Source organism: Schistocerca americana, chromosome 4, assembly GCF_021461395.2.
Source record: "Schistocerca americana isolate TAMUIC-IGC-003095 chromosome 4, iqSchAmer2.1, whole genome shotgun sequence".
In the NCBI taxonomy this organism is placed as follows: domain Eukaryota; kingdom Metazoa; phylum Arthropoda; class Insecta; order Orthoptera; family Acrididae; genus Schistocerca; species Schistocerca americana.
In genome coordinates this window covers 725,842,185-725,858,708 of record NC_060122.1, presented here as the reverse complement: position 1 = coordinate 725,858,708, position 16,524 = coordinate 725,842,185, and the positions used below count along the sequence as shown (strand labels likewise).

The following is a 16,524-nucleotide window of genomic DNA, read 5'->3' as shown; positions in this document are numbered from 1 at the left end:
CTAATCCAGCACCTGTAGCACAGATGTCATGAATACAGAAAATTTTCAGGCGGAAAGGATGTTTCAAAAACTTATATTTACAACTTGGATTAATGGGAAGAGGCCCCCCCCCCCCCCTCTCTCTCTCTCTCTCTCTCTCTCTCTCTCTCTCTCTGTGTGTGTGGTGTGTGTGTGTGTGTGTGTGTGTGTGTGTGAACAAAATGTCAAAAACAATATAATATTTATAAGTGAGGCATAGCCATGCAGTTGTAGATGCAGGGAATGCCAATTATAAATAATGATTGATGGAAAACACAAAATACACTGTTAGTGTAAGACATCACAAACCTGTAAATGCCATAGATCTTATTTTAATCAATTGGCCCTCATGACTAGCAATACCTTTGTAACAAGATATCCCAAAAGCTTTCAACATTTTTGTTTTTCATATAACATGGGAAGTTCTGTCAGAATATAAATAATTCAGAAGCAAAAATAACAACTCACCAAATAGTGAAAGCAGCACAGAGGGAGACAAGAGGTGCAAGGGGTAGGAATTTGATACATGGGCATTGAAGTTGGTGTGTGTATGACGACAATGACGTGGGGATAGAAGATAGAGGAAGGGTAAACTCTTGGGAAGAGGGTGTGGGTGCAGGAGGTTAGTGCAGATTGAGGCCAGAAGGAATATGGTAGCGAAGGATGTGTTCCAAGGATAACTTCCATGTACGTAGTTCATAAAACCTGTTGCTTGGGGAAAGCATCCTGATGGCATGAATTGTGAAGTAGCCATTGAAATCGAGGATGTTATACTCAGCAGTGTATTTTGCCGCTGTATGATCAACTCTGCTCTTGGCCCCAGCTTGGCAGTGGGATTCAGTCAAGTGGACAGTTGACTGGTGGCTATGCCCACAAACAATTATGCGCAGAAATCGCTTTCACAGGTGGCCCTGTTTTGATGGGTTTAGACATGCCTGTGACAGGAATGGATTAGTACATGTTGGCTAGGTTAATCAGACAGGTCATGCACCTGCGTCTTCTACAGGCATATGATCCAATTGACAAGGGGCTGGTAATGGAAGTGACTTGGAGATGGACCAGGACATTATGTAGGTTGGGTGGGCAGCAGAATGTCACTTTAGGAAGGATGGGAAGGATTATGGGTAGGATGTCCCTCATTTCCAGGCACTATGATAATTGAGGACCTGGCTGCTCCAGCCGGAAATGGTGTTGGGTGATGAGGGTTGCTCCTTTGGAACTGGTTCTAGGGGTTGGTGGGAGGATTAGGGGCGTGTGAGGATATGATGTGGGACCTTCAGCATACTGGGCAAGGAAACTGTACATATACTGTCCATAGGTGAGTGATTTTTTGGTATGGGAGGAATGACAACTTTCTGGTACTGTTAGTTGTGGGTTTGATATGGACAAAATTAGGGATGGAGACATCAGAGAGGTGAAGGTCAGTACCCAGGAAGGTGGCATGTTCCGCTGAGGAGGGTCTGCTGAAGTGAATGGGAGAGAAGGCATTGAGACTGTGGAGGAATGAGGGTAGGATGTTTTGGCCCTGAGTTCAGATCATTAAGATTTCATCAATGAACCTGAACAAGACAAGGGGTTTGGGAGGCTAGGAAGGTTTCTTCTAGATGTCCAATGACCAGATTGCCAAATGGAGGTACCAGATGAGCACTCATGGTCGTGCCACGGATTTGTTTATATATCTTCCCCTCAAAGGAGAAGTAGTTCTGTGTGTGACTGTAAGTGGTTCGATGTATGAGGTGTACAACTTTTCTTCCGCCATTTTTTCCCCAACATTTGAGGCTATAATGAAACAACATGTATCATTCAAAGTATTTCCCATCACTGGCCACTACTTTCTCCCATCTTTCGGGCAGTGTACGAATCCCGTGTTGAAAAAATTGTTCATTTTTTTAAGCGATTCACGAATCCATCCAATTTGTGACTTCTTCGTGAGACCAAACAGATGATAGTCAGAGGGAGCAATGTCTGGAGAATGCGGGTGGGGTAGGACTTCCTATTTTAACATTTCCAAGTACGTTTTGAGCTCTTTTGCTATGTGGGGTCAAGCGTTGTCGTACTGCAAAATCAGTTTATTGTGCCTCTCACTGTATTGTGGCCGTTTGTCTTTTAATGCTCTGCTCAAATGCATTAATTGCATTCGATAATGAACACCTGTGATTGTTTCAGTTGGTTTTAACACCTCATAGTACATGACGCTGAGCTGGTCCCACCAAATGCAGAGCACGATCTTGGATTTTTAGACAACATAGTTGTAGCGAGATAAACAGCGATTAATTTGCTTATAATCAATTATTCAAAATGACACTCACAATCGCATTATCAATTTTGCCGCCAACCGGTTTCCACCACCCTGCCTGTGCATGGTGGATAGTTACCAACTGTGCACAGGCAGTGTGAGAACTCCAGCGAGCAACCAAATGGTGTAAATTGCCCTGAAGATGACCCCATCGTGGGTTGAAACCGGTTGGTGGCAAAATAAATAATTTGATTGTGACTGTCATTTTGAATAATTCATGATCTTGGAGCCGTGAATATTCGGTTTGGCCGGCGACGTGGAAGCATGACCGGGATATCTCTATGATTTTTTGCTTTTGGGGTTATCGTAATAAACCCATTTTTCATCCCCGGTTACAATGCGATGCAGAAATCCCTTCCATTTTTGCCTCGGAAGCAACTGTTCGCAAACACACAAATGCCGTTCAACATCTCTTGGTTTCAGCTCACACATGACCCAAGTTCCTTCTTTCTGAATCATGCCCATAGCCTGGAGACGTTTTGAAATGGCTTGCTGTGTCACTCCCACTAATCATGCAAATTCTTTTTGAGTTTGACACGAGTCTTCACTCAGCAATATCTTCATTTCTGCATCTTTGAAAACATTCTCTCTTCCACCACTATGTCGGTCTACGATGTTAAAATCACCATTCTTGAAGGGTTGAAACCGTTCATGACACGTTCTTTCACCAATAGCGTCCTTACCATACGTACTTGAGCGCATTCGATGAGACTCAGCCGCTGTTTTCTTCATATTGAAACAAAACTGTAACACCTCCCACAAATGACGAGAATTAGGCTCGTAAACTGACATTTTCAATCAGGAACAACTTTATGATGCAGACACAAATCGTCCAATGTTTGAATGAGGTTATGTTGATCGAGGTCCAAGCTAACTGCCTGACGTCTGTGATCTGTTTCTTTTGACCGCTACTTACCATTGTCGCCACCTATTGGCAAACCGCGGAAGCAAACTCGTACATCTTGTATAATAACTGAGGTAGAAGGTTTGGAGTGGAAGGACATTGGGAGAGCTAGTGTTCGAAAACAGAAGGGCCATGGGCACAGGGAATGTTGTTCTGTATGGAGATGGCATAAATATACTTGTCCCGAGTAGGTATTTAGGTGATAATGGGATGGGAATTGTCAAGAGTTGATGAAGGAAATGGTTTGTATCTTTAATATTAGAGGTGTGGTTATGTGCTATTGGTTGGAGGTCATGGTCTACAAGAGTGGAGATACTTTCAGTGTGAGCACAGTAATCAACTACAGTGGTGTGTGTAGGATTGTCAGATTTACGGATTTTGGGAAGCATGTAAAAGGTGTGTGTTTGTGTGTGTGTGTGTGTGGGGGGGGGGGGGGGGGTCATCATGTTAAGGAGGGAGATGGATTAAGGGAAAAGATTCTGGGACGGGCCTAAGGATTTTTGTAGGGATTGAAGGTTGTGCTGGACCTCTTGGACGGGATCACTATGGCAAAGCTTTAGATGGAGGAGTCAGCCAATTGGCAGATTCCTTCTGGCAGATAATCACTATGATACATCGTGGCATTGGTGGAGTTTTTGTCTTAAGGAAGGATGATTAATTGGCGTCTGTTTGATGCTGCGTATGACTATTCTTTTTTCCATTGAGAGGTTTTTGCTCTTGTAAATGGGCCTAGAGAATGGTGGTGAGAGCAAGTTGGAATTAAGGAATTCTTGGAAGGTGCTGGTGGGGGAAGGTCACAACTGGAAAGTGGTATGAACAGAGAGAGGCAAAGTTCAATATTGGGATTAGGGTGGCTTTGGTTAGGGAAATGGGTAGCTAAGAAATGTTTCCATAGCAGGAAGTTATAGAAAGAGAATAGCCTTTTGACGAATCCAACATGGTTGAACTTTGGTGTGGGGAGAAGGTGAGGCCTTGGGATAGAAGTGGTGTGGGGAGAAGGTGAGGCCTTGGGATGGGAGTGGCTTGAGGCTTGAGGTTTTTGATGGATACACTGACAGCAGTGTTTTGCTTTTGCTTAGATTCTAGGTTTTATGGGATGTTTGGAGGGAGTTTTGAAGGATGCTACAGGTGGAAATGATCAGCAAGATAGGGTATGATTGCTGTGAGAAGATTGATGAGGGTCTCATTGGAGGTATGATGGGTGTTAGAGGAGGTCATGTCTGGACTGCTCTTCCAGATGTTGGAAGGCAAGGGTTTCGATTTGGGAGATATGTTGTAGGTAGTTGGGATTGCACAGTAGTTACAGTTAGGGATACATTTCTAAACTGACACACATAGATGGAGTGGGGCTCCATTTACGTGGGATATTGCTTGGGTGAGGAGATGGGCTGGTGGCGGGGGTGGGGGTTGGGGGGGAGGGGAGACAATGTAAAGTAAATGGACAAATTAAAAAATTAGATGATAGTAGAAGGAACTATGGATAACAAGTCACTGTTTGGGAAATCAAAACACGGGCTAACAAGCTGTAGAAATCAAACAGGCTGAAGAGTAGATATGTGGCAGGAGGATATTCATTTGCACATTGATGGACATGAGGATATTCATTTGCACATTTGCAATCACGTATGACAAAGTTAGTGGCAGATGTAATATGATGACAGCAGTAATGTGTAGAGGATGGATGGAACTATTTGGAGGTGAAATGCAATTATTTGGAGCTTGGATAATGTTTAACTGTGATTTGTAACAATATTGTGAAAAGGAAAGTTGCCACTCACCAAATAGCATTTGCATGAATGTGTATGAGTGTGTTTGCCGTCTAATTCTGAAGAAGGCCTTACTGGCCGAAAGCTATTATTGGTGACAGTCTGTTTGTTGTGCCTAACTGCAACTCAGCATCTCCGCTGTTTGGTGAGTGGCAATTTTCCTTTTCACAACATTGTTACATTCCATCCTGGATTTTCCACTGTTTGATTTTTAACTGTGATTTTTAACTGTGATTTTGTGGAGATGTGACTGGTAGGATAGCGTACACTACAGTCGAAGTGGCCACGACTGTCACCACAAAAAAATGACTGCACAGTAACAAAGGATGAATGACACCAGGCTTAGGACAGAAGGGGGGCCTCTTGGCAATATAAAAATGATACGGAAATTTCTAGCGTAATGTAAATAAGTTAAGAGTGAGGGCAACAACTCATTGTGTAGTGGAAGTTTTGATTCTTTGACAGGCACACAAAAAGAATGAAAACTTAACTAGCTTTTATTAGGCGAATCCTGTTTAGAGCTAGATGACAGACACACACACACACACACACACACACACACACACACACACACACACACACACACATTTAAATTATTTGTCTGAATGCTGGGACTGCAGTTTGGTGGTTAGATTGGCTTGAGGGTTCATATTGGGCTGGAATGGGTGACAGGAGAAAAGAAGCAAGGAACAGGAAGGATGATTGGGGAAGGTTGGCTGGCGGCTCAGAGGGAGGCAGCAGGTGCCCAGCTTAGGACTTTGACACAGGTACCATGCCCAATCCACATTTCCATGTCATTATGATCATCGTGCACAGCACGAATTCACCAGCTCCAGGGGCCGTGTGTTGTATTCTCATCTTCTGCAGTTGCTGACTCTCCCTCCCATCAGCCTATTTCACACAACTGCCGCTTCCCCCTGAGCCATCAACCACCATTCCCCAATTGTCTTCTCTCTCACTACCTCCCTCTTTTCTTTCCACATCCACTCTATCCAGTTTAATGCCTCAAGCTAGTCTACCTGCTGAAATGCAGTGCAGGCATTGTGTGTGTGTGTGTGTGTGTGTGTGTGTGTGTGTATGTATTTTTTTTTTTTGATTTGTTCATTCAAAATAAAATTTTGTTCTTCATCATAATGTCAAAAAATTTGCAGCTGTGCAACGAGGTCCACATATATATACCTTTCTTCTTCTTATGTAAGACAGTACTAATATTTTCAGTTTTATCCACTACATGCTTTTCATCACATAAATGCATAGTGAATGTTGATGGGTTCCTTTTGTTGGTATTAAAATGCTGTTTGTGTCATGTACATACTTTTTTTACTGGTTTGTGCAACTGTCCTGTATACAGTGATTAGCCAAAACATTATGACCACTGGCCACTGCGATGCTGGATGCCACCTGGTGACATTGTAGACACGTGTTGTGGTAACAAAAGTATGTAAGCAGATCAGACGTGGATGGTGGATCACCTTAGCAAAGATATGTGGATGATATCTTGAAAAAATGTTACCATTTTTTCTGTTAGATTTGTACATGATAATGGTTGAATTACCTTTGTCGGTTTTAACTGCTACAGCATTATGGGCAGCTACTTTGTCTGTGGGACACAGTCAACAAAACATAGGAGAGTTTGTGGTGAAACCTAAAAGCATAGGAGAGTTTGTGGTGAATCCTAAAAGCAGTCCATTGCTCGTCCCAGCGCACGTTTGTACAGGAACCTACAAGATTGCAGTCACTGAGCAAGGTGCTATATTTTTTAATACACTGGGCTCACATTTGGAAGGACACTGGTTCAGATTCCCCCTCTGGTCATACAGATTTAGGATGTCCTTGGTTTCCTTAAATTGTTTAAGACAAATATCAGAATAGTCCATTTAAATGGGCATGGCAAAACACAAGAGTGCTCCTTTTCCAATTACCTTGAAGGGAGATTAATCTTCCTTCTTCTTCCTTTGAGGTGGTAACTACATACAAATGGCGCTTGGAAAACATCTCCATACATTCATTGCAGCAGCTGCATAATTCCATAATATTTCCATCACTTTGGTCAGAATCAATAGTTTTGACACCATCAAACGTTGTAACTGTTAATGTTTATGCTCTTATATGCTAATGTTGATTCTGATAAAATGTGTTGTTAAACAACTTTTTTTTTTATTCAAGAATAATCTCTGTCACTACTTCTTGCAAAATTTAGCTTAGGGCATTTCCTTTCCTTCCCTTCATTGAAGGAAGAAGAAAAGTAGGGTCTAATGTTCCACCAACAATGACATCATTAGAATTGTGGCACAAGTTCAGAGAGGACAAAGCTAGGGAAGAAAACTGGGCATGTCCATTCCAAAGCATTGTGGCATTTACTTTATTTGTTTGAGAGAAAACACAGAAACCTAAAACTGGATGTGTGGCCAGGAATTTGAAACCCTTCCCTCTGAATGCAAGTCTACTTTTGTAGCAACTTTTTAACTTTACTATTGAATCATGACAGATCTTCCTTCCTACCCCTCATTGTCTTTCCTAGAATAACACCTGTCTTACAACAGTCCTGAGTTTGTCTCACATTTCCTTCATATTTTTATCCTTAGAGGTGAATGTTTGATACTGTCCGCTCAGATAATTAGAAATAAATTTTTTGTCACACTTGCTGACCATTACATATATCTCATTAATTAGTGCTATAAAATCCTTATCTTTATTGTTTGCTGCCTTTGTGTTCACTGAAATCCAAAAGTTCAGGCCTGTTTGTTGCCAGGAAACCTAAATTGTTACTTTCAAAAGTGTGCTGCACAACTGCACAAAATAATTTGCAGAAAAGAATAAAGTGCTGCATTAATTTTTATGCCTGTCCCTGTCATTTATCAGGATCCAGCTTATGTTGGAGGCATCAGAAATGTCACAAACATCACTCCAGGTACTCAATACCCCTTCAACTGATGGCAGTAGCCTGAAGCGTGCTGCAGTTGTTATGCAGCTTCTCGCTGATTTCAGACAATGGCCAATCCCTCACTCCCCTCTCCATATTGCATTTACACACGATGAGTATAGATCCTATTAAATACAAATATGAACAAAAAATATAAAAAAATGACTAATTCTTCAGGGAGAGTAGACACAAAGCTATAATAAATTTAAGTAAAAATAACCAGTAAATTAACATGACTGAACAAAACCAGGCACATTTCATTCCTGCACGGAAAACAGTATTCGTCAGATGGAAGTGCGAATATTGTAATTGAATTATGCTTCTACATTACACTTGGCTGTACTGACTGATGTCCGTTATGTTGCAGTACTTTGTTACACAAAGTTGTATATGTTTCTTAGGTATACCAATCCTTTAACAATTTCATATACGCAAAATTAAAAATCTTAAATGAAGTAACAGATAATGTTAAAAATTTAATGAAGTAAAGTCAATTGTACTCACACTGTAATGATCTTTTTCAGTGAAATACTGTAATAATTTTTAACTGTTCATGATGAAAACTCTTCTTCAAATTCTCGAATAACTTTAGAATCATTTTTCATTATTGTGTACGTCTGTTGATACAGTCGGAATTAGTAATATTACAGAACTCCGTTGAACATACCATATAGAATAAATATGACCAAGCAGTGATATAATTGCATTTATTTCCACAATTGTAGTGGGTGCTCAACAAATTCGTGGGGTGACAAAGGAAACACAAACTAGTACATGCCAATGTCTTGCAATTTTTTTAATATCAGTAAAATACGATTTTTCCATCTGTGAAAAACTCTAAGCTCATTGTTGTAATTTGATGTAAATCTTCATACACCCTACCATTTTTTTGAGATCAGGGAACAAAAGTAATAGTTGGAGCAAAACATGTGAAAGCATTTTCAAGTGAATGTCATTTACTGTGGTTTTTCAACAGTGATATATGGTGTTAGTTATGTTTTTACCACAGATGGAATCATTTTTTATTTTCTTGGAGCCACTTTCACCTTCTGTCACCCATTGTTTCAGTAGTTGCAACATCTCTGGCACACAACAATTAATACATGTTTCAGCTACTGCATAAAATGCAGACAGTTATCGTTGGAGACAGTGATTGGAATTGTTTTTAAATATGTCCACACACTCTTTAGAAATATTAATTTAAATGTGTTATAGGTTGACATTTAATAACTGCAGCAACCATGGAGAATGAAACTTAGTGGACATGACTTATGGAATATCAGTTAGCTTGTGTAATATTAATAATCTTTCCATTAGTACAGCTTGTGAATTTTTGCCACAGATGTAGTTACATAGATTATTGGATGTCCTGTGTTCTTGTCATTGTCAATTGATGCATGGCTTTGCTTAAATTTAGCAGCTCACTTTTTAATGATAGAAAATTAAGGGGAATAAACCTTTAGTGTTGAATATAAATTCTCTGTTGAGGTTAAATGTAATAAAACAAAGTTCTGTATATCAGCTTATAACTAAGTATCACCAGCTTTTCATAACATTTCATGGTGTACATAGTGAAGCAACCAAATGTCTGTCACTTAAACTTCAAAGCACACGATCTACAGAGTTGTATTTTCCAAACATTGCAGTATTTTACAAACATTAATACTACCTCTCCTTTAGGAGAAGAATGTTACAGATGTCTCGTGTACTTTCCTGTGTTTGTAAAACTTCTAACAAATGAATGATGAAAGGTTCACGTTTATAACCATATTAACCCCTAATGTTAGCATTCAGAAAAGTAATAAAGGCAGCTAATGCGCACACACACACACACACACACACACACACACACACACACACACAAACTGTCTAGTATATTTATTTATTAATTTACCTGCCAATAGGTGATATGAATTGTATTAATGTTTACAACTAACTTACCTGAAACAGAAGGAAGGTATTTGTTACTTGTCTGCTTCTTCAACAATAAAGAGTTTGTTAAGCACAACATATTTACAATTACATGACAGGAAGTAATAGTTCTTGAGTCTCATGGAAATGCAGAAAATAAGAAACTCCTGGATGCGGACTGGGAAGCAAATGGATACGAACCACACTCTCAGTGCACCCACACACCATTTGTTTGTTCACTCAAAACACAACGTTGGGTTAACGGTGAGTGACTGCAATCCCACATTAGGCAGACAGGCATGTCCTTGTGCTAACCAAACATCAATAGTAGGTAAAAACAAAGTACAGATCACAGTCCAGGAGAAAGCTACTTAGTACAGATTCATCGTCAGTGGGCACACTGGAGTGTTTGCTGTAAAAATCAGCTGGTTGTGACAGATGAGAGTTTTGGTCCTACGCAGTGCTTAAATCTGCCATGGATGTTTTGCAACATTTCTTGGTGTTGGAAGATACATCCTTCCACATCATGATTAGTGACCTCACCAGGCAAATGCATAATTGTATCGAGTGATCAGTCACCGTGTGCAGTGGGTTTACAACAATGTTGTTTTGCATTAAGCAGTGTGACAGTCATAACTGAGCTCTGCTGTGGAACGACTACTGAGCTGAAAAATATTGAGTTTGAGGTACAGAGCTCCAAATGTTTTAAATGGTTTTCTTTTTATTCATTTTGACCTCTTGTACAATGACTACATTTCTGTCAAACTAAAACAAAATACTAACAATGTAGAAAAAGACAGATTGCTACTTACTGTAAAGAGGACATGTCAAGTTGCAGAAAGGCACAATTAAAAGACTCTCACATAAAGCTTTCAGCCACAACCTTCATCGTAAAAGACACACACACACACACACACACACACACACACACACACACACACACACACACACACACACATACACAAAAGCAAGCATACCTCAAGCACACAGAACAGCCAACTCCAGCATCTTGGACCAGAATGCAACATCCCGTGGGATGTAAGCAGCAATCTGGAGGGGGTTGGGAAGGGGGAGGTATAGTAGTGTATGGGTGGGGAGAGAGGCAAACGCTGTCTGATGGAATATGCAGGGACTAGACTGCCAACAGATGCTATGTCAGGAGGTTGCTGGACAGGGAGGTGGGGAAAAAAAGGAAAGGGGCAGGGAAAGATGGACAGATGCATTGAAAGAGGGCTACAAATAAACAGGGTGGGAAATGAGAATGGGGAGGAGATGATGGGACAGAGGGGGTGGAAACTGTTGGGTGGAGGGTGTAGTAACAGTATGTTACCACAGGTTGAGGCCTGGTAATTGTGATCCAGTTGTTCGCAGTAAATGTCCTGCATTCACAGTATATCTAAGTTAGCTCTTCAAAATGAATGACCCTGTGAATACTCTACCAGACACACAAAACTGCCTTTTTGATGTGTAAACCTGGCTGTACTGTACTTAAACAATTAGTGGCAATTCATTCAGAGTCAACCGCCACACTTTGCATTTTGCTTTATCATAGAGGATCTATTTTTCATCTGCATTGATCAAGTGATCAAAAGAAGCTTCTTTATTGTGCCACTGAAGCAGTAAGTTGGATGTGGTAGATTGGTTAGCTTTCTTTGTTTTTACTGATCTGCTGCAAATGTTATTGGATGATCGACCAAGGTTGTCCAAGAGTGTTTGACAGTTCCTTGATTGTCTGACATGGATTCACTTCCACTTTTGCCCTTAACATGTCATTGTCTAAAGCTATTGACCTTTCTGATCAGTATGAAACAGAAAGATCAAAATTACCCAATTTGAACTTGGAAAACCATCTGTGACATTTACCAATGCCTAACACACTTGGTTAAACATCACAAATGTATCTGGTAGTAACTGTTCTGCTACTATCCTTGCAGAACTCAGAAAGTGTATGATGCTGGATGTATATCTCTTCTGCTATTTGGCTGCTCATTTCACCATAAATTGCAAAAAAAAGTAAGTTTTAATTATTTATAAGTAAACAAGTCATTCTAACTTAAAATGTCTTTGGCATGACTTTGAAGTATACAGTGAGCTGATAAATGATAAACTAATATCATCATACACAGAAATGACATTTCATTTGTGAAATTGAAGTTCTGATGAATACCTTAGTAGAGGTTGGCCATTCTGTGTTGGAAATGATCACAGTGTCAGTTTTGGCAGATATGTATCCTCAAATGGGACAACAAAAGAGATGAATTAATGTCAGTTGTTACATCATGACGTGGCTTTGAGTTAAGGAATGTTGGCCATTAATGGAAGATCAACAAGATAGGGAGAATAATATAAATACAGAAAATAAGAATAGTGGAAGGAAAAAAAAAAAGGTAACTGAGAAAGAGGAATCAGTGAAGACAGCAAAATAAATTATTTGTAGAAGTGTCTGATGGGTGCTTGCAACATGCCCCCCCCCCCCCCTTTCCCCTCCCTCCCCGTGTGTATGTGAGCATGTGTGTTCTTGTAGCATTGTTGTTGTTTTTGAACACTGCCCCCCTCACTTTTTTAATTTTCATTTGATATTTTTTTTTATTTACTTTGTTCTGAATGAATAAAAGTGATCATTTATTTGCTCTGCTGTTTTTTCCTCATCTCATCCTTTATAGTTTAACTGAATACCATTTGTTTCTGTGTTTCATTTGTACCATCCAACTGATTTTTATTTGTGACATCATAAATTATTGGTATTTTGGTTTATCTCATATTTTAATTGGAGAGATCTCCTAGTTCTGTTATATGCGTTTAACACGAAAACTTTTATTTTACCCATTTCTTACACAGCTATTGGTATCTTTTTGCCTTCAGGTTTGTGTGGTAACTGGATTGAAATAGCGTATGGAACAAGTTCAGGAACAGTGCGTGTTATTGTTCAGCACCCAGAAACTGTAGGACATGGGCCCCAGCTTTTCCAGACATTCACAGTTCATCAGAGTCCTGTCACAAAGGTATGCAATTTTTCTGATTTTTTTTCTTTAGTGATCACCTAAATATTCATGTTAGATGACTTATGATAGTGGAATTATACTCCCCTCCTTTCTTTCAGGTCACACTGTCAGAGAAATTTTTAGTATCTGTGTGCAGTGAGTATAACCATGTTCGTACCTGGAGTGTAACTCGATTTAGAGGAATGCTTTCCACCCAGCCTGGCTCCACACCTGTTGCCTCATTTAAAATTGTTTCATTGGATGAAGTGGAACCAAATATCAGTTATGCAGCAGGAAATGACTGTGGTATGTGTCTCTCAGTTTTTGCTAGTGTTGGTGTTATATTTCGATTGCACATTATCAGGTAACAGACAAGCAATTCCTGTAACTGTCAACTACATTTGAAAATTTAGTTGCCCAACGTATGAATGATGTATTATATCGGATATGCATTACATACCATAGGTTTATGTGCATTTGATGTTGTAAAAACTTTAATTTGTGCCTTGCACATGCTGCAACTAGGACATATTAATGGAATTTTGCTGTCATGCTGATCCAGCAGCATCATTACCATTGAATGTTTTTCTGCTAACTAGCATTACATTATATTGTAACACATGAACCACAGTCTGCATATCTCCTCATAAATTTTTCTCAGGGTTATAGAATGAAGCAAAAGATGAATGTTTTCTGGTTGTAATTTTTCTCCAAGGAAGACAGTATGGCAGTTATTCCAAAATATGAATTATGAGCTCAGATGGAAACCCAGTTCTAAGCAAAGAAGGGAAACCAGAAAGGTGGAAGGAGTATATAGAGGGTCTATACAAGGGTGATTTACTTGAGGACAATATTATGGAAATGAAAGAGGATGTAGATGAAGATGAAATGGGAGATACGATACTGCGTGAAGAGTTGGACAGAGCACTGAAATACCTGAGTCGAAACAAGGCCCCCGGAGTAGACAACATTCCATTAGAACTACTGACAGCCTTGGGAGAGCCAGTCCTGACAAAACTCTACCATCTAGTGAGCAAGATGTATGAGACAGGCGAAATACCCTCAGACTTCAAGAAGAATATAATAATCCCAATCCCAAAGAAAGCAGGTGTTGACAGATGTGAAAATTACTGAACTATCAGTTTAATAAGTCACAGCTGCAAAATACTAACGCGAATTCCTTACAGACGAATGGAAAAACTGATAGAAGCCGACCTCGGGGAAAATCAGTTTGGATTCCGTAGAAATGTTGGAACACTTGAGGCAATACTGACCCTACGACTTATCTTAGAAGAAAGATTAAGGAAAGGCAAACCTACGTTTCTAGCATTTGTAGACTTAGAGAAAAACTTTTGACAATGTTAATTGGAATACTCTCTTTCAAATTCTGAAGGTGGCATGGGTAAAATACAGGGAGCTTAAGCCTATTTACAATTTGTACAGAAAGCAGATGGCAGTTATAATAGTCGAGGGGTATGAAAGGGAAGCAGTGGTTGGGGAGGGAGTGAGACAGGGTTGTAGCCTATCCCCGATGTTATTCAATCTGTATATTGAGCAAGCAATAAAGGAAACAAAAGAAAAGTTCGGAGTAGGAATTAAGATCCGTGGAGAAGAAATAAAAACTTTGAGGTTCGCAGTTCGCCAATGACATTGTAATTCTGTCAGAGACAGCAAAGGACTTGGAAGAGCAGTTGAGCGGAATGGACAGTGTCTTGAAAGGAGGGTATAAGATGAACATCAACAAAACCAAAACTAGGATAATGGAATGTAGTCTAATTAAGTCGGGTGATGCTGAGGGAATTAGATTAGGAAATGAGACACTTAAAGTAGTAAAAGAGTTTTGCTATTTGGGGAGCAAAATAACTGCTGATGGTCGAAGTAGAGAGGATATAAAATGTAAACTGGCAATGGCAAGGAAAGCGTTTCTGAAGAAGAGAAATTTGTTAACATTGAGTATAGATTTAATTGTCAGGAAGTCGTTTCTCAAAGTATTTGTATGGAGTGTAGCCATGTATGGAAGTGAAACATGGACGATAAATAGTTTGGACAAGAAGAGAATAGAAGCTTTCGAAATGTGGTGCTACAGAAGAATGCTGAAGATTAGATGGGTAGATCACATAACTAATGAGGAAGTATTGAATAGGATTGGGGAGAAGAGAAGTTTGTGGCACAACTTGACTAGAAGAAGGGATCGGTTGGTAGGACGTGTTCTGAGGCATCAAGGGATCACCAATTTAGTATTGGAGGGCAGCGTGGAGGGTAAAAATCGTAGAGGGAGACCAAGAGGTGAATACACTAAGCAGATTCAGAAGGATGTAGGTTGCGGTAGGTACTGAGAGATGAAGAAGCTTGCACGGGATAGAGTAGCATGGAGAACTGCATCAAACCAGTCTCAGGACTGAAGACCACAACAACAACAATAACATTTACTCAGATATCATTGGATTCCAAAACAGCAGCAAGTTAGCTGTACTTCCAACACCCTTCAGTGTTTACTGGAGATATTGCTCAGGGCCTGAAACAATGGCTGAAAGGATTTTACTGAGTCATCAGATACAACAGATGGGATGACATGATGTATTTGGCAGATACATACTTAGCCCTAAACAGTGGTTCAAGAGCAACAAAGAGAAGCTCAATAACTAGAATAGATTCCAGGCCAAACTGAAGGAAACATTTGCCAACAATCAGCAGCAAATGCACTGAGTGGAAGAAAAGGTGTCATCATCACAGGGAGATGACACATTCTTACATACAACAAGTTTTGACCCTAAGGCACATTGTGAATTCAGATGTGACAGAAGCTGACAAAATCTCATACGTGATGAAGGGAGTCACAGTGAACATGTACCAAGCTCTTCTGGTAAAGGATACCACAACAACAGAGGAATTCATTGGCTGGTGCCAGTGCTTCGAGGAAATGCAACAGAAAAGAGTTCGACAAAAGAGGTATGATCAACTCCCGAATATAGTTCCTGTGGCAGTTGGTGAAAGGCCACATCTCTCATACACCAGGTTGTAAGGGAAGAGAAACTGCAGTTTATTGGCAACCAGAATTGTTGGACCCAGTAAGCAAGAGATAGTAGCCATGAGTGCTGTCCCCATACATCAGGAGGTAAGAGACACTGTTGAAGAAAATGTGTATTGATCTTCAGTGTCAGTTTCTGTCACCAGTCAAACACACCAAGAAGAACAGAACTGGCAAACTAGGATTTATGCCACAGTCATCAGAGGACAACCCAGACACGATAAACACAGGTACAACCAACTCCTCTACTATCACGCTCTGCAGAGGAACAAAAATTTTAAGCTTGTTCATTGATAGTGCACTAGAGTGCTTGGAGGGAACAAAGTATTTCTCAGCTATGGACTTGAATCCAGGTCACTGACAAATTGAGGTTGACAAAGCTGACTGGGAAAAGACTGCCTTCACGTAACTCCTGACGGCTCCTATGTGTTCATAGTTACACCATAGGTACTATGTAACACACCAGCCATCTTCGAGGGTATGATGGAAAACCTGCTTTGACGCCTTAAATGGACAATGTATGTTTGCTGTCTGGATGATCTTTTCATTGTTTGAAAGACATTTGGAAAACATCTAAGTCACCTGACAGTCGCTTGAAGTGTGTTCAGACTGCACATACCCACTTGAATATGAAAAAGTGCCTTTCCACCACCCAAGAAAAAAAAAATCTTGGGGCACCTACTGGATGATGATGGAG

General features: G+C 40.1%; 1 protein-coding gene across 1 annotated transcript in view; it reads left to right on the top strand.

The window, feature by feature from the left end:
- The window catches only part of LOC124613142 (BTB/POZ domain-containing protein KCTD3), a 263,811-nt gene that overhangs the window by 198,781 nt on the left and 48,506 nt on the right, over positions 1-16,524 (top strand). The window contains exons 8-9 of the mRNA XM_047141760.1: positions 12,681-12,820; positions 12,919-13,105. Coding sequence (XP_046997716.1) covers positions 12,681-12,820; positions 12,919-13,105 — 327 coding nt within the window. The remainder of the gene's footprint in view (positions 1-12,680; positions 12,821-12,918; positions 13,106-16,524) is intronic.